This window comes from Delphinapterus leucas, chromosome 2 (genome assembly GCF_059928025.1).
Source record: "Delphinapterus leucas isolate spDelLeu-1000000601 "Yukka" chromosome 2, BTC_Dleu_Yukka2, whole genome shotgun sequence".
Taxonomy (NCBI): domain Eukaryota; kingdom Metazoa; phylum Chordata; class Mammalia; order Artiodactyla; family Monodontidae; genus Delphinapterus; species Delphinapterus leucas.
Window position 1 is genome coordinate 170,125,780 of NC_143130.1, and position 23,578 is coordinate 170,149,357.

Consider the following 23,578-nt stretch of genomic DNA (forward strand, 5'->3'; position numbering starts at 1 on the left):
TGCTCTCTCATTCCGTCACCCTCGCTCATCAAAAACCCACCTCTCCGTCCAGGCTGCACCCACGGTGACTACAGAGAAATAGGCCATTGTCCCAAAGGGTCTCAATTTCTATTCACGAACACAGACCTCAGATGGCCGCGCCACCTTGCTCAGAGTGAACGGCCACACGGTGGGCTCCCCTCTGACCTCTGACCTCCCTGCTGCACGAGGCCTCGGGCCACAGGGCCCCCTCCGCAGGCCCTGCCCGGGATCCTTAGGGGTGGCTCCCTCCCTTCTTGCCAGGCCCTGCTCCCACTCCCGCTTCACAGAGGAGCCCCTGGCACCCCCGTCCCCCGAGGGCAGGGCCCCCGCCGCCCCGCACTGTCTGGAGCAGCTGGGGAATGCAGTGGGCCTTCGACAAACTGCATGACAGAGACAGCAGGGGCCTCCCCCGAACCTGGGTTTCCTTGGCTGTGAATCGTGGTGCTGGCCGGGCCTGGCTCACATGCTCTCAGTGCAGGGGACACGTGTCAAGCACCCAGCCTGGTGCCCCATGATGCTCCCCAAGCACGGGAGCTTCCTGCTCCCTGCAGACGCCCACTGCGCAGTGCCCTCCTGCTAGCAGGGCTCTCACGTGAGATGCTAGCCTCCCCGAGGGTGGGAATCGCTTCCTCTCTTCATATCCACTGAGCAGTGACGATGGCTCTACCTCCAGAGCAGGTGCTTAATAAAGGCAAGAGCCACGGCCTTGAGACAGAGATGCCCACCGAGAGGGTAAGCGCCCAGGCTGCTCTGGGCCAGAGGGAGCGAAGCAGCACTGTCCCTGGCCTGCCGTGAGATGGGGAGTCGCCTGGCCTCAGCACGTGTCTCTGTGAAGTAGCTCAGCCCAGGGCCACCGCCACCATCACTGCTGAAGCTAACAGTCCCCTTGAGGGTTCTCGGGTGATGTCTCCCGCTGAGCCCCTCCCTGAGTTGGGATCTGAGGGGTGCAGGGCAGAGCCTGGTGGGGCAGCAGGCCCGGCAGTGCTTCCCGCCTCAGGGCTGCCGCAGACAGCATGGAGCAGACGCCCCAGCCGCGGGGAGCTGGCCGGATCCGAGCGTGTCCCCAGCATGGTGGCTCAGGGCGGGGGGAGGAGCACGGCCTTGCCACTACCCTGCCGTATGACCTGGGACAACTTCTCCCTCCCTCCCTGCGTGTAAACTGGGATTTATATGCCCTCCGGTGTCCTTTCAGCTCTTTAAACCTACAAGGGCCCAAGAGGTCAGCTGAGATTTGGCCCCGAAAGGCCACTGCTGGTGGCACCGGGCCAGGAGAGGCAGGGGAAAGAACACGTGTTTAGCTGCAGGCCCACTACGTGCCCTGTAAACCCACTGGCAGGTGGGGCTGAGGCTGAGCAGGGGCTGCTCCGACCCTGGGCCCCAGACAGTGAGGGATGGAGCTGGTCAGCCCGACTCTCCGGCCCCCACCACCCGCCCAAGGCTGCCAGTCTACAGACCGGTGAAGGCGGCGCCCGGCCCCACCGCTCACCTGGGAAGGCGTTGATGTCGATGACGGCGTGCTGCCCCGTCTGGTTGTTAATGATGATGTCGATCCCGAAGAGCGATACGCCCAGTGCCTGCCGCAGGGCCCGGGACAGCTCCCGGATGACCTCGTCACTCGGTCGCTCGAAGACACCCTCGATCTTGTCCAGCTGCCAACACACACATACACACACACACACAGACACACACACACACACACGAGTCAGGCCCCGGGTGGGGAGGCTCCACGCCTCGCCACACACAGAGACCCCCCAGGGAGGTGGAATAGGCCGGGCCTTACCCGCAGGCAAGAGGCAGGACAGACCCACCAGAGTCGGCACGAGGATGGCCATTTCCAAGTCCTGCCAAGGGCTGGGCAGCTGCTAGGTATACAGCGTACGTGACCTCTAGTCCTCATAACCAGCAGGGAGGCGAGCACCGTTATCAGCATTTTATACACAGGGGAGCTGAAGCTCAGAGAGGGTCAGGGGCCGGTCCAGGGCCACACAGCTCAGGGCTGGATTTGGACCCAGGCATTTAAGCCTGTAAAACCCAAGCCTCTTAGCAAGGAGGAAGGGGAGGGAGAATCTGTTGTGAACCCACGAAGACTGTGTGGTTCAGGAAGCCTGTGAGCTGGACCTTGAAGATGGGGAGGATTGAGGGGGGTGGGGGGAAGGGACCCAGATGAGAGCACAGTGGAAGCAAAGGTGCAGAGGTAAGAACCCACAGGAGAGAGCTGGGAGCAGCTGGAACGGTTAGGGCAGAGGCGGGCAGCGGGGGGAATTTCTGTCGGCATCACCGCACTGGCCCACCATTGCCGGAGCCTCAAGGCTGTGAGGTGATAGGTTCCGTGGACCGGCCTTCATTTACTGGCCGGAAGTAGGCAGGGGCGGGTGGTGGTCACAGGGCTCCTGGGTGGGGCTGACACTTCTCCCCTTCCGGATGAGTCGCTAACTCTGGTGTGGCCACACTAACTCATGCTCAGCGGGCTTTTCCCCGAAGAGTCTACTCTGCTGCTGCCGCCCAACTCCCGGGTCCAAGTTCAGCTTTTAGCGAAGCTTCCACAGGGCTCGTGGGGCCGTCCCGTGGACTCCCGCTGACACCGCTCACTTTCTGCTCTAATCACAGCTGGCCTGGGACAGGCACACAAGTCTTCATGGGCTCAAGCGTGGCCCCTGGCCCGGGCCTCCAAGGAAGTAGAACACCGCCCTGGGAAGGACTGAAGTCCGAGGGATCCGGACTTGAATCCTGACCGTGACTTCCTAGCTCTGTGGTCTTAGGGGAAAGTACTTGGCCTCTGTGCGCCTCGGCCTGCTCACCTGCAAAACGGGGCCAACGAGGCCTCCATCCCAGACTGCTGGGAGGAGTCACAAGGTCACCGACGTGATGGGGACCGCGCATGCCTGGCTGGAGGAGCCGCTCCACTTGCATTTCAGGCCATGGATGGCAGCACGTCAGCCGGAGTAGGGCTCACGTGTGGTGCTCAGGTGATAGCAGAGTCCTATGGACTGGGGGCTCGGGGCCAAAGGGGAAGCCCGGGAGCTCACCCATCAGAACTAAAACAGAAGCTGGGTCAAAAAGCTAAATGGAGAATTACCACGTGACCCAGCAATTCCACCCCAGGTGTGTAACCTGCATGCCACTGTTCATAGCTGCATTATTCACAACAGGCAAAAGGTAGAAGCAACCCAAATGTCCATCAACAGATGACTGGATAAACAAAATGGGCTACCCGCACAATGGAATATTGTTCTCACAACGCTACCACGTGGATGAACCTTGAAAACATCAGGCTACATGAAAAAGGCCAGACACAATAGGTCACGCACTGTACGGTTCCATTAACATGAAAGGTCCAGAATAGGTAAATCCATGGAGACGAGAAAGCAGCTCAGTGGTTGCCAGGGGCTGGGGGGAGGGGGAATGAGGGGTGACACTTAACGGGTACAGGATTCTCTTTTGGGTGATGCAAATGCTCTGGAACTAGACAGACGTGGCAGTTGCACGACGCTGTGAATGTACTTAACGCCACTGAACGGTTCACATTAAAACGACTAATATTAACACGAAGTGAGGCTGGGTCAGGTGGGCTGGGGACAGAGCCCTGGGTACCCAGGACACGTGGTGCTCACCCCCAGCTCAGGAAGCCGAATGGCTGATGGGGAACTCCCAGACACGTGCAGGGCAGGGACCCCACAACTGGGCACTGTCGTGCGCTACTGTGAAAGCCACATCCACCGGCTCTGCATAGCAGGCGGCGACCCCCAACAGCGCCCATGACCCCGCTGCCTCGGCGTCTCGTCCAGGAGAGATGCTGTCTAAGCGTCTGCGTTAGCTTCGCCGTGACAGACACCTGCCTGAGCCCAGGTCAGCAGCCTGGCCACTGGTCCTGTGGCCCGGGTCCCTCACCGAGTCACAGCCCTGGGAGGACGCCTGGCATTGCCCAGTCCCCGCTGCTTGCCCTGAGCCATAACGGGCCCTGCCGCGTCTTGTTTTCTCGCCCCAGGAAACGGGGTAATAAGAACACCCCTGCCGCCACGGGACTGTGGTGAGGATCCACGAAGCTCACCCGTAAGGCCTGTGGCTCAGGCCTGGCAGCAAGGGGACCAATGGCTGCTGCTCTGTTACAAAGCCTCGTGACCCCGCTGCTTATAAAAGCACTTTCTCAGCTCAGCTAAGGAATCTCAGAAGTCCTTCTGGAGCCCTTTGATTGTCTGAAACAGGGAGGCGATGGAGGTGGTAAGAGGTGCTCAGGTGGACCCCCCAGGTCCCCCGTCACCAGTCACAGCTGACACTGGCCGAGCACCTACTGCACCCAGCAATGCCACGTGCTTTTCATCTAGGGACGCCCCGAGCACCACCACCACCCCACAGGCTCAGAGAGGCAATGTGACTTGCCCGAGGCCACACAGCTGGAAGGTTGTGGAGCTTCGGTCTGACCCCAGGCAGTCCTGTCAGTGTCACACTCTTAACCAATACCCTGTGTCTGGGGGGGCAGCCAGTTGGGTGTGGGAGCTGCATCCACCCTTGGGAGCATCCGGCCAGGGAGGGAGCAGGGGTTTCAAGGCCAGGGCAGGGCTGCCGGCACCTGCACAAGGCCGAGATGGGGACTGGGGGGACCTTGGCGAGCAGGAGAATGCTAAGGGGCTTGTCTGGACACCCAGGTCTGGGAATGGCCTTGTCTGTGCATGTGGGCCTGACATCCCGAGTGGAAAAGGGACGGCTGACTGCATTTCCCTCTTCTCTTTTCCACGTTGCCAGCCCTGGGGGAATCCCCACACAGCACTCATGAGCTGAGGGGAAGGGGGAGATGGCAGCGGGGCCTAAAGGTGGAGAAGGCCCCGCAGGGTCTGCAGGCCGACCTTTGCCACGTGGCAGACGGAGACGCAGGCCGAATGGCAGGTGGGTGATAAGCCAGGAAGGTGACTTTGCTTCTGGCCCTCACAGTGACCCTCTGGCATCAGGTAACAGCCCAGCGGTGACTAGAGCTGCTCTGTGCCAGGGGAGTGGCAGGGACAGCCTCTCGGCAAGTCCGCGGAATGCCAACCCCCTCCAAGAGTCACAGGCCGAATGCGGTCTGAGAGCCTCGCAGGGAAGATGCCCTGCAGAGCTGGGCCAGCCTGAAGTTTCTGCAGCTTTTGAGAGACCAGAACGTTTTCTTGCACAGGACACCTATTTGCGTCTTATAATGTGCACAGCCAGGCGCCGAGGGGCTCTGTTTAAAATCTGGTTGCTCTCCAAGCATCCTTGACCACAAAGCTTGTTCCCAGGGAACGTCTATTAACATCTTGAGGGACGCTGGTGTTCCTTCCAGGTCCCTTCCACGCCTGTGCTCTGTCGAACCCTCAGCACACGGCTGGCTCCTCAAAGGAACCAGAAACAGACAAGAAAAGCACAGGCGGCCTCGGTTGGGGGACAGGAGGCCCTAACCCGGAACGAGGGGGAGTGAGGCCTAGAGGTGGGGGTCTGCTGTGGAGGGGACACTGGCAAACCCTCCGAGCATGGCCAGGAGGGGAGCGGAGAGCTGGCAGAGGGCTCATTTCAGCGGCAGTGGGGGCAGAGACCCCTGGCTCTCAGGACACACGGAGGAACAGCAGAGGGTGGCCCAGTGCTGACTTCTAACTGCTCAGCAATTGCCAGGGAGATAAGAAATCCTAAATTCCCGGAACACCCAGCTTTGGCATCAGACTAATCTGGGGTCAAATCGCGTCTCTGTCCCTGAGCGAGGAGCCCTGTGAATCTGGCTGAGCACAGCCCTCCCGCCTCAGGAAAGTGGGGATGTCTGTCCACCCCTGCCAAGGCTGTTTTGGGCCGCAGGGCATCGAGGATGGAGCCTGACACGCAGCGACGTTCGCTGAACAGCAACCTCGAGCCCATTACCCACCGTGAACTACCCCAGCAGCCCCAGATGTACACGGCAGGCTCTTAACAAACGCTCCCTGGACTCATGTGGGCAAGGAAAGAAAAAGGAAAATTGAGGTGGTGCTCTGCTCCCTTTTCTTAAATCAGGCAAAAGGCAGATTAGAAAGCAGGACTTCAAATTCCTCACGGTTGGGGGGATTTCCTCATGTAGGAGGAGAGTTAGAAAATCATCCACTTGGAGTAGCCCAGAGACGAGCGGGCGTGGCTGTGATGACCACTGGCATGAAGGCCCGAAGCAAGCGGGGAAGAGGGGTCTCTGGAACCGCCCTGGGTCCCTGGGCTGGGGGGAAGGTCCTGCCACCCTGCCCCGCTGGACAGCCAAAAGCACCCCACACCCAGGGCTCGGCGGGAGGGACATACCGCGGTCAGCACCGATGACGATTCTGGCTTGGACACGTTGTGGCTGTTGAAGAAGATGGACTCACGGTCTGAAAAAGCAAAGACAGGAAGAAGCCGGAGTTAGAAGCTCGAGGCAGGGACGGTGATTCCAGCACCCGACACCAGGGGACAGCACCACCCCAGCCATAGGCCACAGTGGCCTTCAGGCTCAGCGTCCAGCGGCAGCCACCTGGGCCTCCCTACCCACCCCAGGAAGACATGACGCCACGGAGACCCGCACGCCCAGGCAGGGCTCCTGTTTCCATTTTCCTTCCCGTATAAAAATGAACGGCTTGATGAGTGCACCTCTGCCTCTGCTCTCGTCTTACATAACCATACCTGATTTTCCCCAATACCCGAGGCCCCCCCTCCCCAAAGCGTGTCTAGAGTGTCTTACGGACACGGCACCAGAAAGGGGGCTAAGTGAGTGGGAAATGCTGCATATGTGCATATCAAAGGCCCAGAGTCAAGAGGTCAACTGATGTCATTTAATCCAGCTTTCCCCTCCAGGTTCTGCCCACGGAATGCCTTTTCAGGGTAGCCGCTGAGAAATGGCTAGGCTGCCACTTGGCACGTGAGTGTTTAAAATACAAAGGGTTTTGCTGTTTCCCCGCTACTTAAGGAAAAAATCGGAAATCAGAGCATGGGCTTCTGTAGGACCCATCCAAGAAAGCATACAGTTTGGCTTTGGAAGTTAGCACTGCCCCATGAAATACCCTCCACATCTCCCACCCCCTCCCTCTCTGCTCCCACTGCCCCCTGGGCCCCCTCGGTCCCACGGGGGCACCCGAGAGGCAGATCAATCCCAAGATTATTGGGAGTGACGAGCAGCTGGTTTGCTCATTCACCCCCTGGAGAGTAAAGGCAGGTCAGTCGGTCAGAAACACGTTCTCCAGCAGCTGGAAGTGCGGCACACAAATGCACGAAGCACAAAACCACGAGCCTCGGGGTTGGGATCTGGTAAAGACCATCATCACACTGTGATCCCCCCACCCCAAGAATGGCACGGGCCACGAGCCCCAACGTGGCCCCAGCAGCCTCTGCTTTAGTCCTTCCTGGCAGGGCATTACGGCTCCCGTCCCCCAGGACACATTGCTCATCCCTGGGACCCAGGCCTCTAAGCGCAGGCCAGGAAGGGCCCTGGCTGAGCACCGCTGTGTGCCAGGGGCCAGACCGAGGAGGCACCTGCTCTGGCTGCCAACGCCCGCCCCCCACCACCTCCAGGATTACAGCGCCGCGACAATCATGCATGAGGAAGTGATTCGGGCGGAGGCTGAGCAGGCAGGCGCTGAGATGTACCTGGCATCTTTCCCGCTAGCGGGGCATGCAGGCCCCTTGCCGCCCTGGTGTGCCCGAAAGTCCTCCTACCGCTCCGACCAGAGCCAGTCCAGACGGGGGGCACGAGAGACGGTCCTGGGGAGGAGCCTGGGGAAAATAAACACCCTGCAGGACTGGTGCCAAGCAGCCCCACCGACCTCGACTCCTGGGCGCCGACAGCCAAGAAGAGTGAGCCTTCGGAGGGTGGCAAGCTCCACGGGCCAGAGCCCGGAGCAGCTGGGATGGGCGTTCCGGCCTTCTGTAGGCACTGCCCACCTTCTCAGCCTGTAGCCCAGCCTGGCCGAGTCCTACTGAGCTCAGGGCGCCTCCCACCCACCCTGGGGGACCCAAGGGCAATCGCCAGGATGGCAGAGCAGGCCTGGGGAGAGAAAGGCCACCCAGAGCAGGTGGACACAGCCAAGCTGTCACCCAACAGCTTCTTGTGGCAAGATCGAAAGTGTGGGCCATTTCAAAGGAGACTCGTTTCTCCTCCTGGCTAACGCTGACCTGGGAGCCCTGGCCAGAGGACTGTTTAGCAGGGAGGGGAGAGCTGCCCTTTACTCAGATCCTCCCCATGTGCGGCCTGAGTAGGGGCCGGACAGAGTGGGAGCGGATTCCGGCCATTTGATGAACCAGGAGACTGTGGAAGCCGAGATGGGTCAGAAAGGGTCAGAGCATCCCTTGGTGCCAGTTTCCTTGGGTAGCTTCAGGATACTGAGTTCCCTAAAGATAAGCCTGGCTGGGCCCTTGCACCTTGATCACAGGTGCACCCTGGATTGGGGGGGCCCATCCCCTCTCTGTTCCTGGACTAGTCCCGAGTCACACGGAGCCCCGGGAAGAACCACCAAGAACGCCCACAGGAGAGGGGAGGCAATAAGAGGAATATGGGTATTTTTGTCCCCAATTTACAGACAAGAAAAAGAGGTTCAAAAGAAGCAGAGTAAGTGACAAGTTTAGCACCCAAATATCCCAGAGGGTCTGAGGGTGCAGCTGTGAGCTGTGGCCACACCTTCTTCAGCTTCATTTGCTTAATCTTCACATCTCTGGCGGGGGGTGGGGGTAAAGCATGTCATGGCGCTGCAGACAGTGGCCCAAGTCTCCTCCCAGATCCCATGCAAGCATCAGCTCCGCAGAGGGGCCGGCCCCGGCTGCCCTGCCCGAGTGTCTCCCCTCACCCAGCGGTGTCCCAGGACCCACTGTTTCCTCTGCGGTCCCTCATCTGTGCTGCCACAATTCGTCTTTTCATTTCTTCTTCCCTGGTGTGTAGTTTCTCCCGCTAGAAGATGAACACACGAGGGCAGGACACTTGGCTGATTATCTAGTTCCCTGCTGGATCCCAGGGCTGAGCGCCTGGCAGGTACAAGGAAACAGGGCATTTGTTACACCTGAGGGCCTCTCGATGCAAGATCACCAAATCTGGCCCGCCACCTGTGTTTGTAAATAAAGGTTTATTGGAACGCAGCCACGCCCATTTGCTTACAATGCTGTCTACAGCGGCTCTTAGGCAACAACAGCAGCATTAAATAATTATGACAGAGCTGGAAACACTTACTCTGGACTTTTGCAGAAAAAGCCTGCTGACCCTTGCTCTATGTGGTAAGCGGTGTCGTTCCTTTATATACACACCCCTAAGGAAAAAAAGGCCCACGTGCAGAGTCTAACAAAGGCGTTGTGCCCGCAGAGGAAAAGAAACAGAAATAAACCCACTGCACAGAAAGGGGAGCAGAGAAACACACCCACTGCGACTCTGGAACTAGTGGAGAGAGGGGAGCAGTCTCCCCAAGACCGTGGACCAAGGGCAGAGAACATGTGTTCCTGGGGCTGGCACAGGCCAATCTCAACCCTCTCTGTAAAAACGTGTCTTCAGTTCCAGCAGAGGCAACTGCAAGAGGCCTGTGGCCGTAAGACACACCAGACTTCAGAGATGCTAACAGGTGAAAACCAAAAGTACATCTGAGAATCAAAAGAGCACAGTAGTTGTGGAGTTTGAAAGCTGGTGTCCTCATCGCCACTGCAGGTCAAAAGAATCCCCCTCAAGGAGCCTCCATCTCCCTGCATGGACAGGGGAGGCCGGCGAGCCCGCCACGCAGGGCCATGGGAGCCAGAAAGCTGGGAGGGGGCTGGAAAGAAGCCAGAGCCCTAAAGCCCCCTGCTCAACTGGTCCAGCTTAAAGAGCCGCTGTCACACTGTGCTTCTCATCCAGAAAGAGAACACAACGCGTGGAAAGAACAACGAGCTGGTGTGATGCCCTGAAGACAGTGGACACAGAATCAGTTTTTGGGGATGGAGGGATGGACACAGTGAAAATCACTCAGCTCGCCTGGGCATAATAAACACTTCTCCGTTAGCTCTGTGTTTCTCCACTGATTTACTCGGCCCCAGACTGCATATTATGGTAAACTGGCAACCTGGAATGGCCATGAGAAGACACAGATGCGGAGCCCCTGTCCTCAGACACGGGACACAGAGCTCACGCCCAGCTCTGTGTTGTTGTTCCCAGATGGAAACTGGCCCAGGCCTTTGCAACCAGGAGAAAAAGGGAAGGAAAAGAGGGACTTTTCATGTGGAAAGGAAGGAAACCACGTGGTATATTTCTTTTAGAGATGGAGTGATTTTTGGTAAAATAAATAAAAAGGCATACCTACTCTTCCCTTAATACATTTTGCGTAGACTTAAAGAACGTATGTTTAAAAATCAGGAAACAATATAAACAGGCTTAAAAGAACATCAGCCTCATCCTGCCCACAATTGATAAGAATGCCTCTTGCCAGTACACAGTCACATACAAAAAGACCCCTCCTGACATCGGTCTCCCCCGCCCCAGATCATTCCATCAGCCCAGTGGGTAGAGGGAAGGACGAGCGTGAGCACCGGGATGCCCTGAAAGCCCCGCCAGCACTCAGAAGGGCAGTGGAGGGAGACACACATTTCCAAAGTGTCTGCTCTCTGGGTTGCGTTAATGGGAAGAACGGCTGAGACAGGATGCGAACAGCTGGACTTCAGTCAAGAGGCGTGGCCTGAGGCTTCCCTGGTGGCGCAGTGTTGAGAATCCGCCTGCCAATGCAGGGGACACGGGTTCCAGCCCTGGTCCAGGAAGATCCCACATGCCGCGGACCAACTAAGCCCGTGCGCCACAACTACTGAGCCTGCGCTCTAGAGCCCGTGAGCCACAACTACTGAGCCCGCCTGACACAGCTACTGAAGCCCGTGCTCCGCTACAAGAGAAGCCCGCGCACTGCAACAAAGAGTAGCCCCTGCTTGCCGCAACTAGAGAAAGCCTGCGCGCAGCAACGAAGACCCAATACAGACATAAATTAATTAATTAATTAAAAAAAAAACAAAAACAGAGGAGTGGCTTGAAGCCATGAGGAGCGGATGGTGACAGGCAGTCCCACAGAGGGATTTTAGGAAGACACATCTGTTTGCTCAGAGGGAAATAACGCAGCCTGGACATTTCATCTGGTGATGGCGGGTTTCCCGTCCAGAGAGAAACACACAGTGAGTGAGAGCAAAACACACCAGGGCAACCAGACGTCCTCTGAGGGGTCCTCCTGGAAAACCGTGCTTATTCCAGAGACACTGCCACTGTTCCAAAGGTTTCTGGAACTTGCCTTAGAGACGCCTCCAGAACCACTAGAACAGTCTTTTAAGCGGCCCCAATACCAGCAAATCCTTATCTTAGTGTCAGTTTTTGAAACGGCCAAGGGTCACCTGCAGCTGGTGAGCAGCTGAAGAAAAGCTGAGCGCGTGGAGCCCCCCAGTCTCCCTAGAGGACCCCCTCAGATGCCCCAACGCTGGCAGAACCCTGCAATGCCACCACTGCGTGACATCTGAGGGACACGGAGGACCATTATCCACTGATCCAAAACACGCTCACCGATGCGCTCCTCAGCCCTGTGGGGGACCCGGCAGGCTGACTGTGGCCACCCTTGACCTGCCCGGGGTGCCACAGCCGGGAAGTCCTGCGCCCTGTGTGCTGACTCCGAAGAGAGCATGCGTCCACCTCAGCGGCTGCAGAAGCAGCAGGTAACTCAGTGTTTCCCAGTTGCAAAAAGGAGACGTGATAAAGCAGCCAGCGCTCTGGTCCTCAAAATATGAGGGGCCCCTCCCTCCCTCCCCCTCCCTGGCTTCGCCTAAGGGACCATCATCCATTCCAGCGTGTTCCCTGTGGGCCTCATGACCGCACGGGGCCCCGGGAAGTGGCCTGGGGGCAGAGAGCTTTCAGGTTCTTCCTGCAATTTATGGTAGCTGAGACAGACGGAGCCCCTACAATGACCTGGCGTGCCCCAAGACCTCTTTACCTACTGGACACAGCTCTTCCAACCTTCAGATCACCTCTCCCCGCTCCAGAAACTGGCGGCTGGTGCCGTGCTCCAGCCACGCCCCTAAGCTCAGGGCATCCAGAGATGGCGCGACGCTCAGTTACCTGATGTGCCCGCGGAGAAGTTCTTCAGCGAGGGCCTCTGGACCACGGTATAGGACTCGCCGACCACGAACACCTTGTACAGGACGGCGTTGTGGTTGATGAAATTCTGGACCACGCAGGGCGGCTGGATGGCGCTCAGGCCCTCCTGGTTGAACACGATGGCCATCTGGGGAGACAGGGGGCCAAGGGCTTGGTCAGAATCCACCACCTCCTCAGCCTCCGGCATGGGGTGTGTCACCTGTCCAGAGCACTGCCACCAAGGCCCACCCCTGGTCCTGTAGCACAAGGGCTCCCCAGGAAGAGTTTCAAGCCAGGGTGAGTGGAGGGGGACTTTAGAAGAACACCTGGGGATCAATCCACGCCTGCTATGAGGGTTTGGAAATCCTGTACCATCAGGCCGGCCATGGAAGGATGAGCTGGCTGTGCACTGCATAATTCCACTACTCACACTGCACCCAGGGAATGGGACCCCCTGGGTTGTGTACTACTTAACCCTTATGACCTCCTAGAGGTTCCTCCACAAAGTCTTTGGTCGGGTGGGGGGTGGTGGTGTGGGGAGGGGGGCAGGTGGCTGGGCCAGGAAGCGGAAGACAATGGATCAGGGTTTGGGAGGCCTTGGGTCCAAGCCTGCATAATGACAAGCGCTGCCTTTTGAGCGCTCATGACACACCCGGCCCTGTTCTAACCACTTTGCATGAGTCACCTGGTGTTTCCCTCACACTGTACCCCCGAGGTGGGCACCGACACCACGCCCCTTTTACAGATGAGGACACTGAGGCCCCGAGGCACTTAGTGGCTGCTGGAAAGTGACAGAGCCCAGAATGGGCTGGGGTCCAACAGCCCCCAGCCTTGCCGTCTTACACACTGAGTGAGCCACACGAGCACTTGAGGAACGGGAACATGCCGCTCCCCGTCCCTGAATCCTCTGGGGACAAAGGCCTCCACCAGGAGGGTCCGGCAGGGGACTGAGGTCGAGATGGGAAGAGGGGCGGCTGGAGAAGGCCTGCCCGCTTTGGCTGAGGCAGGGCCCACTGCAGTCAGCTGCCAGTGCCGGGGCCACGGCTAATGCTTCGTTCAAGTCCACGGGGCCCCAGGAAGGAGCCACCAGATGCCCAGAGCTGCTGAGAGGGGTAACGGGGCTGGACAGCTGGCCACCACACTGGCTGTTGCCTCTCACAGCAACTGTCACAGGGCACCACCACGATGTGCCTGGTGCTCAGCTGGGTGGGGCAGAAGTAGAGATCCAGGCCACACGGGGAAACAAAAAGTGCGTGTGTGTGTGTGCGCGCGCACGCGCGCGTGCTTATCTCCTTAGCCATCTGACGAAAGTAAGAGAGCCATACACGGGTTCAAGACCCAGCCCTGGCACTCGCTGCGTAAGCCCTGTTTAAGCTCCATTCTCCTCACCTGTGAAATAGCATCAGTAACCACCATGGTGGGGCTTCCCTGGCGGTCCAATGGTTAAGACTCCGCACTTCCACTGCAGGGGGCACGGGTTCGATCCCTGGTCAGGGAACTAAGATCCCGCATGTCGCGCAGTGTGGCCAAAAAAAATTAAAAATAAATAAATAAATAAAATAACCACCATGGGGTAGCTTCGGGGTCCTCCGAGCTTTTGGCTCAGTGGGGGTTCTTTTTGTTTTTGTTTTTAAAGGAGGGGGTGCGGTATTCCACTGTGGAGCAAACTTGCGTGCTTACACCAGCTTAAAGCCAAGACAAGAGCCCAAACCATTGTGTGAACCTAAGATGAAAACAAACTAGTCCCGATTTCAGTTGAGCGAGGGACCGGGGAATCAGAGGTAGGGCTCGGGCAGACTGGGGTACAGGTGAGGACCCCGGTCAGAAAGCCCCCTTTCCTGTGTAAAGCTCATCACGAGCACAGAGATGTGACGAGCCTCGGCGTCCCACCCACAGGCTCACGCCACGGAGGGCGCCCCACCAGAGGGGGCGTCCCTCTGATGCTAACAGCCTCCTAGGAGGCAGACGGCCCGCGGCACACAAGCCCCCTGGGAATCTGCAACACCCCAGATCCCAATCTCAGGGCTCTGTCCCTGACCCCCACCCAGCAGAGGAGCCCCTCCCAGAAACAGCGCATGGCGGGCTGGGGGAGGCCCAGGGGTGGGGCAGTTGGGGGAGACGTGGCACACACCTTGGAGCCAGACTTGGATAACTGGACTGAGGGGTGAAATAGCCTTCCCTGAAGGCGCTTGACCCCATGGAGTCAAGACTCCCCTGGAGGAGGGTGGCCACCTCGATCCGGAACCCCCGCCCCGTCAGCAATGACCCAGCGGGCTCCAGGGCAACTGGTTCCACGACAGCGTATCAAACACTCCCTGGGCCAGGCCCCATGGCAGCACATGCAGCAACTCCCTTATCCTTCACAACAGCCACCATATCCCCAGTTACAAGTGAGGGACGGAAACTCAGAGAGGCTGGGTAATCTGCCCAAAGTCACACAGCCGGTGGTGCTCAGAACCAGACCTGGTCCCAGGCTGGTGTGATTCCAAAGTTCTTACGTCAACAGCAGAAGCGGTTCCTTCCTGGCAGGCTCACCTATTCTGCATTAGGCCGGCCTAATCACACCAATGACCACAGTCGCCTTTCTGTCCTGAAAACCCCGAGGCACTGACCAACAGAGGAACCGTTTGGTGGTGAAAAGGGCCAGGTGGAAGGTTGGGGAGCCGGTGTTGGTGCCAGCAAGGGGAGTGTGGGCTCCAGGGACACAATTCTGGCTGCTCTGAAGCCTTCTTGCTCCCTCCCGGGGCCCGGCCCAGGCGCACACCCCTGGCCCGGAGCCCAGGCAGGCCTGGACAGGAAAGGCTCCACGAGGGCTCCTGACCTTAGGAGACAGCTGACCTTTGCTACAGGCCAGGATTTCCTGCCCTCACGTTCCCCCCCACAAGCAAAGGGACTCCTCGGCCTTGCAGCCCCATCACGGCATGTACCACACCATAGGGACGCATCTGTTTACAGACATTTCCCCATAAATACACGCCAGGGATAAAGACACTACATAACATCTTCTCCAGGGCGCAACGCCGGGGTTGTCCACGTTTAGTCATAGGTCTTGGGGGAGCATTTCTGGGGCTGCCCGCGACAGACTCTCCCACAGGGCCTTCTGGGTGGGTCAAATGTCTACAGCCCAGGGTGTCCTCCCATGCACCTAATGAGGGGGTCCCCAGGCTGGGCTGGGCCCCTGAAGACAATGTCCCAGGCATGGTTCTTAAGGACGGCAACAGGCCCAGCAGAGCCCCTGCCCAGCCATTAGCTCCCAAAAGGCTTCCTCCGCTCAGTCTCCCAACCACACCCCACTGGTACCCTCCGCCTCCGGGACTCTGTGCTCCCCACCAGGGCAGGACTCACATCTTACGCATCCTTCCCGGGGCACCCAAGGCCGGGAAGGACTACTGAGTGAACACAGGAATGAATGAGAGGGTGGGGCAGTCACGTACACGGCAGGTAGGGTGCTCCTTCCTCCTCTCACCCCCTTCCCAAATTCAGCAGGCCTGGCATCCCTGTGGGCAGCGATGGCATCTTTTCAGTGGGGCCCAGGCCAGTGCCTGGTACGGAGCAGGAAGTGACCGACACCGACAGGCCAAAGGACTGGTCAGATGGAGGCCTGGCTCGCACGGGCACAAAGGGGGCAGGCACAGCCATCGCGGCCTCGGGGACAGGACAGGCACAGGGTGTGGGTGGAGACAGCGTACAAAGCCACAACCTCAGGAGCAGCAGGCTAGGCGGGCTCCCAGAGAGACACCGCGAGCCGAAAGGATCGGGGGCAGGGGGATGGCCGGGGTGGGGAGGCGGGGGGCAGGGCAGTCAAGTCGTCACATCTTCCACTCACCTCGTGAGAGTTGGTGCCATGAGCCACTCTGGTTTTGCAAACTGTGGGTGGGGGAGAGAAAAAGAGGGGTGAGCGAGGTTATTCACCCACAAAGCCCAGCCTTGCAGGTACAGGGAGAAACTCTCAACAACTCCTGCAGCCCCTCAAGGGAGGGGCAGGTGGGAGCTGGAGGGCGGCGCGGACTCGACCAGGGCCAGCACCTGCCCGCGGGTGAGCTGGACGGATGCCGCCAGGCCAGGCCCTCACCACCCAGGAACCCAGGGACCCGGGGCCATGCTCTCCCCGGCGGCCGAGGCCTGCCTGCACCCTCAGGAAGTTTAAGGCCCACCCGGCCCCCACGTGGCGCGCTCAGGGCGCGATACGCACTGAACGGGAAGGCCAGGCCATTCTCCTCCAGGAGCCGCATGGTGTCGTCTCCGCCCAGGCTCGTGAGCTCCATGAAGGGTGGTGAGCAGATCCTGTCATCTGGGGGTGGAGGAGAAGCCCGAGTCAGCACCGCCCTCTCCCCGGGGCCCCCTCAGAGCCCCTGCCCACCCCATCTGATGGCCCATACGCCGCCGCAGTCACCCACATGCCCCGGGAATGAGAGCATAGACTTTCATTACATTTTCGAATAGTGTTTCTGTAATGACGGAACCAACACATGTTAACGGCAAAGGCTGAAGATCAACTAGAAGTGAAAACGAGACACAGTCACAGATACGACTGCGATTACCTCCTAGCCCACACTTGGGCATGTGACACACACACACAGCTCCACAACGAGGTACTGTTTTGTAACTCAAATTTTCACTCAATCAACTATGAACACTGTTCTGGGGCAATAAAGACTTCACCCTCCAAAGGGTAAGCTGGGATGAAGTGAGAGAGTGGCATGGACTTATATACACTACCAAATGTAAAATAGATGGCTAGTGGGAAGCAGCCACATAGCACAGGGAGATCAGCTAGGTGCTTTGTGACCCCCTGGAGGGGTGGGATAGGGAGGGTGGGAGGGAGGGAGATGCAAGAGGGAAGAGATATGGGGATATATGTATACGTATAACTGATTCACTTTGTTACACAGCAGAAACTAACACACCATTGTAAAGCAATTAAACTCCAATAAAGATGTTAAAAAAAAAAAAAAGACTTCCCCCTTCATAGGCAGTATCAGCTTAATGATAATCACGGGAACGACACCAGCCCTTCAGCTCTTACCCCAGGTCTAGCACTGCCAAGGGCTTTACGTACATCGCCTCTGAAGTCTGCAAATAATCCCGTGGGGAGGACGCTGAGGGGGGTGGGGGGATTAAAGAGCGGCTCGCAGTCACACAGGGACCCCTGGCATGCAGCCTCTCGCCACCTAACAGAGGCGGCTCCCGACCCCTCTGTCACCCCGACGGGCCACACTCGAGCACAGGCATCGCCCTCCTCCTGCCACCACACTCCAGCCCCGGCCCCACCCCCATGCTGCTGCTTTCCTGAGTCCCCACTCTTGGAGGGGTGCTCGCTCACCCTGTGGGTTCCAGGCGTGTTTGGTTTTCTGAGAAGCTCTGGGAGCTGGGTGTGCTCTGTTCGTCAGGACGCTCCTGGTGCCAGACACCGAGTGAGGGCAAAACAGATTATCCGTGGGAAAACAAAGTGTCTTCTGAATCTCTCTACTGATTGTTAAATTGCATGACTGGCCTGTTATTACTACTCAGTCTACCTCTCAGGGCACCAGCTCCCAGGAGGTAAGACCACCCTGTATTTCTGGGCACAGGAGCTGGGAAAGGCTGAGCATTAGTGGGATGGGGGTGACACCCCCATCCCCGCCAGAAACTTGGAAACCAAACCGAAAGCAAACAGTAAAGCAGCTTGTCTCCAACAGCTTCTAGCTACTTGGCTGGCTAGGAGGTCAGTACATTAAAACACTGAAACCAAGGTAAGATCCAGCTTCACATATCTCATAAAAGCCAGTGCCAAGAATTACACAGGGAACATTAAAAGTGTTTTAATCTCCCTCCCCGCCCCCCGCCAGCGAAGTCCAAACTCCAAACAGGCGCACAGTGATGGCAGGTTCTCGGGGACCCAGGGAGGGTGGAGCCCTGGCAGACGGCGAGGCAGGCCCTCTGCACGGGGCACTCGTATTCCTCAGGGACAGATGCTGAAACAGAGGCCCAAAGAGGCAGTCTTTGCCCAAGGTCATGACAGCCACATACAGGGCCAGGACAAGGAGCCAGGCTCACATGGCAGGCCAGGGGAAGAGAAGCCAGGGACATCAGAGCAGGGAGGTAGGGCTGGCGGGGGGGTGGGAGGGGCGTTGTCCTGGCTCTCAGCTGTAAGCCATTATCTAAACAGGCCCCATTTCTGCACACCCTGCCCAGAGTCAGAGCCGGGTGGAAACACTGGTGAGGGGCTGGCAGGCTGTGGAAGGAGGAAGCGCTCTGCGCAAAGGTTCCTTGCTGCAGCCCCTCCAGCCCAGCCCTAACAAGGCGTGACACTCCAGGCCAAACAAACTGGAGCGTGTGGCAGCAGGCCGGTCTGTGTCAGTTGCCTACCTGGCCTGGCAGGGGGTCCACCCTGGACCCAGGCCTCCCATGGGAAGACTCGGAGATCCCTGGAGTCAAACAGACCACCTCCGGTCAGAGCTTCTGGAGTTTTCGGAGCAGGTGAATCTGCCTGGCTTTTAGATCCGCCTTCAAGGCCCTTCCCACCCCAGCCCAAAGCTTTCAAGTAATGTCACAGCTAACGGCCAACAGTCAATAAACCCCACTTGTTATGTGCCAGACACTACTCCACATAGTCTGCAAAGCCATCATCTACCCTCACAAGAACCCCACAAAGAGGTGCTGTCACCCCCATTTTACAGATAAAGAAAATGGGGCACAGAGAGGTGAAGCTCCCTGTCCAGAGTCACACAGTGAGTAAGGGGTGCAGCTGGGGGCTCATCCCCGGGCAGCTGATTCCCAAGTCCATGCTACTGACCACGGCCTTCCTAGTAGAAAAAGTGCCTGCTCCATATCGACAGGATAAAGGATGAAACCCACACGATCCTATCAATAGGTGCAGAAAGGGCTTCCCTGGTGGCGCAGTGGTTGGGAATCCACCTGCCGATGCAGGGGACACGGGTTCGAACCCTGGTCTGGGAAGATCCCACATGCCGCGGAGCAACTAGGCCCGTGAGCCACAACTACTGAGCCTGCGCGTCTGGAGCCTGTGCTCCACAACAAGAGAGGCCGCGATAGTGAGAGGCCCGCGCACCGCGATGAAGAGTGGCCCCCGCTTGCCACAACGAGAGAAAGCCCTCGCACAGAAACGAAGACCCAACACAGCGATAAATATTAAAAAACAAAAACAAAACAAAAAACAGTTATTCCTTTAAAAAAAATAGGTGCAGAAAAAGCATTTGAGCTAAAACTATAAAACACTTAGAAGAACACACAGGTATAAATCTTTATGGCCTTGGATTAGACATGGTTTCTTAGACACCAAGAGCACAAGCAACCAAAGTAAAAGTAGACACATTTGATGTCATCAAAATGTAAAACTTGTGTGCTTCAAAGTACACTATCAAGAAAGTGAAAAGACAACTCACAGAATGGGGGGAAATATTTGCAAATCATATATCTGATAAGGGTCTAGTATCCAAAATATATGAAGAACTATTAACAACCAAACAATTAAAAGACCGATAACCCAATTTAAAAAATGGGCAGGGCTTCCCTGGTGGCGCAGTGGTTGAGACTCTGCCTGCCGACGGAGGGGACACGGGTCCGTGCCCCGGTCCGGGAAGATCCCACATGCCGCGGAGCGGCTGGGCCCGTGAGCCATGGCCGCTGAGCCTGCGCATCCGGAGCCTGTGCTCCGCAACGGGAGAGGCCACAACAGTGAGAGGCCCGCGTACCACAAAAAAAAAAAAAAAAAAAAAAAAAAAAGGGCAAAGGATCTGAAATGGGCAGTTCTCAAAATTGGACATATGAATAGCCAATAAGCACGGGAAAGGATGCTCAACATCATTAGCCATCAGAGAAATGAAGATCAAAACCACACCTATTAGGCTGGCTACAACCAAAAAGACAGACAATAACAAGTGTCCTGACATTGCTGGTGAGAATGTAAAATGGTCCAGCTGCTTTGAGAAACAGTGTGGCAGTTCTTCAAACAGTTAAACATAGTTCCAGTGCGACCCAGCTGTCCACTCCTAGCTATACAACCAAGAGGACAGAAACGCATGTCCACAAAAAACCTGTCCAGGAATGTTCATAACAGCGTTATTCATCACAGCCAAAGAGTGGCAACAACCCAAATGTCAATCAACCGATGAGTGGGTAAACAAAATGTGATATAACCATGCAATGGAATATATCCAGCCATAAAAAGCACTGATTCATGCTACAACATAGATAAACCTTGAAAACATTCTGCTAAGTGAAGGAAGCCAGTTAGAAAAGCCACAAAATATATGACTTCATTTATCCCAAGTGTCCAGAATAGGCCAATCCATAGAGACAGGAAGGAGACTGGTGGTTGCCAGGGCCTGGGGGGCAGGTGGAATGGGGAGTGACTGCAAATGGGAACATTCCTTTTTGCGGTGATGAAAATGTTCTGGGATTAGATAATTGTGACGGCTGTACAACTCTGTGAATATATTCAAACCTACTGAACTGTATCTACACTTTAAAAAGGTGGATTTTATGGTATGTGGCTTATACCAATTGAAAAAGAAAAATAAGGAAAAAACCCCAGCGGTAGCAGCTGCCATCCAGAGAGCACTCGCTCCCTGCGGGAAACTGGGCTAAATAAATGCTTCGGGTACAGCGTCTCCTTCGATCCTCCAGAAAACCTGCAGAGACCCGTCCCCCAGCCCCGCCCCTGCCAAGGCCAGGGTGAATCAGAGAAGCATAAGGAGAGTGCTCTCCCGGAGAGATCTGGGGTCCAGATGAAATGCAGAGACGAGACACTTCCAACGAACAGGCTGCATCCAGCATTAGGCCAGACACCCACACCTTTCTGAAATCTCAGGCTCTGGGGTCTGAGGTGGTAGCCTGGGTGATGGCAGGACCCAGCAGAGGAGGCCAAGGACCGAGTGTGACAAGAAAGAGGGGCCCAGGCACAGCGTCATGCTCTTCCTCCTTTATCCTAACTTGGAGCTTGTTGACCACACCCTGAGCAACAGGCCCTACCAGCTGCAAACCCCATGCCCTCTCCAGGGTGGGCCCGGGACCAAGACCTCCCTGCTCATGCATCCTGAAATGCCCACAGACCAAGCTCAGTCTGTGGGGGTCAGCCTTGGGGGAAGGCAGTCCTGTGCCGGCAGGACAGAGGCTGGAAAGGAACCTGTGTCCCTCACTGGGCTGCAGGCTGCCACATGCCTGGGGCCTGTCCCAACGCTGGACTCGGGTACAGCAGACCACGATGACTCTACTGCTTGACCCAATTTCTGGCTGCTTGTAGCCAAAATCACCCTGCCACGCCTGTGAAATCACAGTAAATTAGAAACTACTACTGTTTCTATTTTGGTTTCAACAACCGGTCACCAACAAAAAAATGTGTTGTATCCCTGGAGCTAGAGACCCAGCAATGAAGAACACAAGCAACGCTGCCTCGTGGAGCTGACATTCCAGGTGCACGGACCGGACAATAAGCCCGATGGATGAGTAAAATGGACAGCTAGATGGTGCTGGCAGGTGACACGGGGAGCGCGAGGGGGCTGCCAGTGGAGGTGGAGGTGTGATCGGGATGTGCCTCGTTGAGCAAAGACACAGGAAGGCGAGCGGTCAGCCTGGGCATCTGGGGGAAACGAAACGCGCTCCTGGCAGACGGAACAGCCAGTGCAAAGGCCCTGCTTGAGGACACGCTGCCGTCTGGTCATACAAACGGACCCAGCCTTTGAGGTGAAGACGGTGACATCAGTCTAGCTTGTGGACACAGAGGTCTCCCGAGTGGGAGTGTCGAGGAAGCAGCCGGGCCCTGCAGCGGTGCAGCCGGCGCCTTGGTGGCAGCAGACACGCCGGCCCCGCCCCATGTGAGGGACAGCGACAGCAGAGTTCCCTCCAGCTCCGCCCTGGGAAAATCACAACAGTGCCAACAGCTCTTCTCCCCCAAATAGAATAAGACTCTTTCTATCAGTCAGCACTGGGCGCTATTTCTGGTTCCCCGAAAAAGGCTACTGCCGCTTATTTATTTGTCGTCTTTATTTCTGGATGGAGTTGGAAAGAGGCTTTTTTTTAGTCAGATGGTGGGTTGTGTTCTGGTAAGAGCTGAAATATTAGCCCCTGGGAACCGGAAACACCCGCTCTTCCCTCTCTGCTACCCTCGTCAGAGAACGTGAAGCCAGAGGTCCTCGGAGATGGCAAGTCCTATCATGTCCAGAGAGGGAAAGAGAATAGTTCAAGACCATACACAAGTCATAGGCAGGCCCAGGGTGAGAAACCAGGTGTCCGAGTCACATCACTGCCCTGTCCTCTCTGGCAGGTGGCCACGCTCCCATGCAGCTGGTGGCAGGTGATACAGAGCTAGCAAGAGGACAAAAGACGATGACAAACAGGTGCTACAAGAGGACAACTAGGGGTAGGGGAGAGGGGGAGACAGCACTTTGAAGGCGCAGCTCTGAAGCCTGACTGAACCTGGGGTAAACTAGCTGTAACCTTTGGCAAATGACTGAACAATGCTGGGCCTTGCTCTTTTCATCCGTAAAATGGGAGCGATGCCTCCCTAGAGGGCTGTTGGGAGGCCTTGGCACCAAATAGGCACATAGCAGTGGCTGCTATTTCTATTACTACACTGGGCAAGGCCACCTGGAGAGTGGGTAGGTTCTGAATCGTCGCCACCGGTCCATGTCCAGCTACCGGGGATGTTGGGCCCCAGGCCTCACCCTCCTTGGCTCCCTGGCTGTGCCCAGCACGGTGCCAGCAGAACGGGCCCTCTGCACACAGATGTGAAGGAAGCCTTGGTAGGGCCCCGGCGATGCAGGGCCTGGGGACAGCTGTGACAAGACTCTGCTTCAGTTCTTTTCTCCCAGACAGGTATAACTTCTTCACCCAGATGATACCCAGTGGAAACAAAACCTGGGGCAGGGACAGTCCCCAAGGACATGCAGAGTGGGAATCCTTTGCAGGGTGGGGCCCCAGAGAATGACACCCACGAGTGAGGGCTGTGCTGAGGCGAGAGGAGCTGCAGACAGGCCAGAGAAGCAGCTCCGAGGGCCTGGAGCCCACTGCGTGCTCCTAGGCAGCGGAGAGGACTCACCTGGGACGTGCCAGGGGGAGGAGTTACTACATTCGAGGGCTCTGTCTCCCTCTCTAGAACATTGGCTCCATGAGGGCAGGGGCTGGTGGGTTTATTCACTGCTGTGGGCCCAGTGCCTAGAACACTGAGGTACACAGTAGGTGCTCAACAAGTGCTTGCTGAGTGAAGGGACCGATCTTTGACAGCGCCCTATGCACAAGGCCGGCTCCTCGGGCATCTAGGCCACATCTGGACGGACGCAGAGCCTATGGTCAGCGTGCCTGGGCGCCAATGTCCCACATTCCAGGCCGCCTGCCTGCCACCTGGGCCCCCGGGCCACCGTTGCTTCCTCACACTCCGCTCCCTCGAGGCTGCCCACCCAGGTTTGTTCCATCTGAAAAGACGACAGCAGCTGTCACAGCTGTCCCCTCTCAGCCTGGCCACTGGCTTCTCTGGAGGACTCTCCCCTGCAGAAGCATCTTGTTTATCTACTTTGCTAT

The 23,578-nt window shown here is 57.2% G+C and overlaps 1 protein-coding gene across 3 annotated transcripts in view; it reads right to left on the reverse strand.

The window, feature by feature from the left end:
• Window positions 1-23,578, reverse strand: part of ITPK1 (inositol-tetrakisphosphate 1-kinase) — a 163,271-nt gene that overhangs the window by 5,278 nt on the left and 134,415 nt on the right. For 2 of the 3 annotated variants that reach the window (XM_030761931.2, XM_022576240.3), the window contains 5 exons: window positions 16,254-16,352; window positions 15,888-15,928; window positions 12,044-12,209; window positions 6,283-6,350; window positions 1,508-1,670 (listed from right to left, as the gene is read on the reverse strand). In XM_030761931.2, coding sequence (XP_030617791.2) covers window positions 1,508-1,670; window positions 6,283-6,350; window positions 12,044-12,209; window positions 15,888-15,928; window positions 16,254-16,352 — 537 coding nt within the window. Of the gene's footprint in view, window positions 1-1,507; window positions 1,671-6,282; window positions 6,351-7,599; window positions 7,726-12,043; window positions 12,210-15,887; window positions 15,929-16,253; window positions 16,353-23,578 lie in introns of all 3 variants that reach the window. The other variant, XM_089908144.1, reaches the window with a different exon arrangement.